The sequence below is a fragment of the Nestor notabilis genome, unplaced genomic scaffold (genome assembly GCF_000696875.1).
Source record: "Nestor notabilis isolate BGI_N333 unplaced genomic scaffold, ASM69687v1 scaffold8214, whole genome shotgun sequence".
Classification (NCBI taxonomy): Eukaryota; Metazoa; Chordata; class Aves; order Psittaciformes; family Psittacidae; genus Nestor; species Nestor notabilis.
In genome coordinates, this window is record NW_009924245.1 from 21,029 (window position 1) to 24,774 (window position 3,746).

General features: G+C 38.3%; 1 protein-coding gene across 1 annotated transcript in view; it reads right to left on the minus strand.

Moving 5' to 3' along the window:
* LOC104404161 (collagen alpha-1(XI) chain-like) overlaps positions 1-3,477 on the minus strand; it is a gene marked incomplete at its 5' end in the record, with an annotated part of 19,489 nt that extends 16,012 nt beyond the window's left edge. Inside the window, one exon of the mRNA XM_010012520.1 lies at positions 3,310-3,477. Within this exon, the coding sequence (XP_010010822.1) occupies positions 3,310-3,477 (168 nt within the window). The remainder of the gene's footprint in view (positions 1-3,309) is intronic.
* Positions 3,478-3,746: the final 269 nt, after the last annotated feature.

Consider the following 3,746-nt stretch of genomic DNA (forward strand, 5'->3'; position numbering starts at 1 on the left):
AGAAAAAAACATCCCAGTAACTAAGGTATAATACAAACCACTACTGCTACCACCAATAATAATAATGATAAGGGAAATAACAAGGGGAGAGAATACAATTGCTCACCACCTGCCGACTGATACCCAGTCCGACCCGAGCAGCGATCTGGGCTTTCTGAGTAACTCCTCACAGTTTCTATACTGGGCATGACATGATGTAGTATGGAATACCCCTTTGGCCAGTTTGGGTCAACTGTCCTGTCTCTGCTTCCTCCCGACTTCCCCTCCTCCCTGGCAGAGCATGAGACTGAAAAGTCCTTGCTCAGAGTAAGCACGACTTAGCAACTACTAAAACCATCGGTGTTATCAGCGTTGTTCCCAGGCTGAAAGTCAAAAACACAGCACTGCACCAGCTACTAAGAAGGAGAAAAAATGACTGCTATAGCTGAACCCAGGACAGATACTAATTCAGCTACTCTGGGCATGTGCTTTTCAAATATATAACATCCCATGGAAAAAAAAAACTGGGAACTTTCTAGGAAAGGTGACCAAAAATGGTTCATGTGTTCAGTAGTTTCTGTTATCACTGCTATAACAATATTCTATACCAATACTATAATAATACAATATTTCCAAAGGTTTTACAATTACACAGTGTAGGCGAAATATAAGTAAATTTCATCCAAACCTGGTTTTGATTTAAAAAGTCAAAAAATGAATGACATTCTACCATGTAAAACTTTATGAATTGCTATGTGTATATATATAGAGAGAGAGAGTTCTTGGACACATACTTGGAATAGTTATCAAAGTCTTCTCAACTACTTTTAAATTTTTTGTTTATTGGTATGGTTGTATTTAAGCAATTACCAAAAATAACAATTGGAGAGAAAATTGCTAGAAAAATCTTTGTATATATATATCTGGGTTGTCATTCCTGTCATTCCTATGTGCTTTTGTAAAAGCACATAAACACACAAACGAACAGCACAACAAAAAACTAAGCAGTTATTTTTCCAATAATAAAAGGCCTTCAAGTCAGTGAAATCAATGCCCATTATATTCTGGGAAACTAATAAGTATTATTAGATCCACTTTTAAAAGATAGATGTATTGATGCTCCCCGCTTTTGGGATTCATAGGTCCCTTTGAGCTACAGTAGTTAAAAGAACACCTATACTTCCCTAGGAGTTATAGGAGTTAGATGAAAGCAAGCAAAGGATGCATTACAACTTGTATTGTTTAGCTAAAATGATGTCTCACCACTTGCTCTTATCTTGGCTATCTTCTGTAGTCCTTCCACTAGTATAGAGCACTAAGAACAAGCTACATGATCACTCAAATATCTTTAATAATCTTGGAAAGAAAAGGGTTTCTTGTGGTGGGGAGATTATGCCTGTTCTGCAAGATTCAAAAGGAAGTAATGACCATAACGACCTCAAAAAATTGTTTCTAGGTTCTTTACTGAAGTAGAGGTTAGCATGACATGTTCCTGCATTAAGCAAAGTTTTGTGATGATTTTATACCATTTTGTCTCCTGCACACAGAATTGTTGCAACAGACTGGTAAAATCAAGCAAACGCATTCCAGTCATAAAGCAGAAACTGAAAACATTTCAGAAGAGTACCTAAATTAAGGCATGCGAAGGCTATAGAAATTTAGATGCTAGTCAGCAACATGAGGTACTTGCTTGTTCTGGCATTCAAGAATCATATGAACAGTTATTACTGCAGCTGCCAGATCTCCTCTTTATTCTACAATTTGAGTCAACCCAAGCTCCCAGACTTCCAGCTCTAGACTCTCAGGCTTTGATTTAAGCAGAAGGTGCTTGTCCTATCCTAAACTTTAAAAAATAGCAGTGATTCCAAGGCAGTTTAATCTTATGTCCAGGTAGATGACGTCAACTGCTTTGCCCCTATGCATCAGTTCTGTAGCCTGATCATAGAAGGCTACCAGATTGGTCAGGCATGATTTGCCTTTAGTGAAGACATGTTGGCTGTCACCAACCACCTCATTGTTTCCAGGAGAATCTGCGCCAAGATTTTGCCAGGCACAGAGGTGAGGCTGACTGGTCTGTAGTTCTCTGGGTCTTCCATATTCCCCTTCTTGAAAAAGTGGGTTATATTTCCCTTTTTCCAGCCATCGGGAACTTCACCTGACTGACATGATTTTTCAAATATGATGGACAGTGGCTTAGCAACTTCATTTGCCAGCTCCTTCAGAACCCGCAGATAGATTTCATCAGGTCCCATGGAGTTGAGCATGTTCAATTTGAGGTTCCTAAGATGATCTCAAACCTGATCCTCTCCTACAGTGGGCCTAAGGTCTTCATTCTCACAGTCCCTGCATCTGTCTTCCAAGACTTGAGCGGCATGGTCAGAGCACTTGCCGGTGAAGACTGAGGCAAAGAAGTCATTAAGAACCCCAGCCTTCTCCAAATCCAGGGTAGCCAGTTTTCCTGCTTCCTTATGGAAAGAGCCCACATTATTCCTAGTCTGTCCTTATATTACTACAAAATAATGTATGTTCCCCCTTTTTATAAAACTTGGATGATATCCATATGATTTCTACTTTGAAAGACAAAAAAGAAGTATTTTTCTTTCCCAATATCTTCTCTGTGTTTATAAACTGACTTTTCAAATTCTGCATGATTTATCAAAGCAGAAAAATTATATGTTCCAAGATTTTGGGGTTTTGATATACTTATTATCATTTTCCTCAACGGTCTGGGTCAAGCGATAAGTGACAGTAAAATAACAGAATAAAAGTATCCCTTAAATATCCAGAGAATCTTTTCCAAAGTACAATTATTTCATTTTAGAGAAATCAGAGAAAAGATGGAATCACATTACTTGCTGTTCACGACTAGCCTTGTTTAGTCCCCCAAATACCTAGATACTTTTAGGTAATTCTTAAGAGATGGTACTTTTGGGAATGATTTTGCAATGGCCAACCACAACTCATTTCTACCACCGCAGCACTACTCCAGGAAATACTGCTTTTAAATGGACTACTGAAACTGGAGGAAACTCGCCAAAGCCACCAAATAAGCTTTCCATCAGATATCATCATGAAAGAACAGGTAATATGTCTTTCAAGCCGATTCTGCCAGTGACACAGAGTTTGATGAAGGTTTATAACTGAAGCCAATAAAAAACGATTCATTTAGTGGACAAAGAGCACGTCCTGTCATTCATATGCACACTCAATTCTAGGGATAACAGAAATGTTTTGTGGTACTGATGACAAACTATATGCTGTGCTATAGATACCATGAAAACACAGGCAGTAAGGTAATTCACCACAGTAATAGCTTTCTAATAGCCTTACCTGGGTACAGCTGCTTTGTTGGGGCACTCAGCTGTGCAGTTTTTGAAACTCTGTAGGCGACATCCGATCCTTTTGAATCCCTTCTGTTTGTGCAAAATCCTGCTGTTCTTGATACTCCTTCTGGTAAATTGTGAAATTCTAATGCTTTTAGCACATCGATGGGCTCAGCTGACAAAAAGAAAAAAAAAATAATTACTCATCTTGCATCTCTACAGTATGCAGCCTCCAAAAAAGGATGCTGATTTCACTGCAAAAGCATATGTGTAATCATAGCAGTAGCTGCATCCTCTTTTCATTTATTGCAGATTACTTTTATGCTAGAGTATTATTTTAACAGGATTGTTCATTTTAAATGTGTGTGAGTTCATCCCATCCAATTTAATCGTTATGATCAGATTTTCAAACTACTTGAATAGACACTGAAAATCACTTTTTCC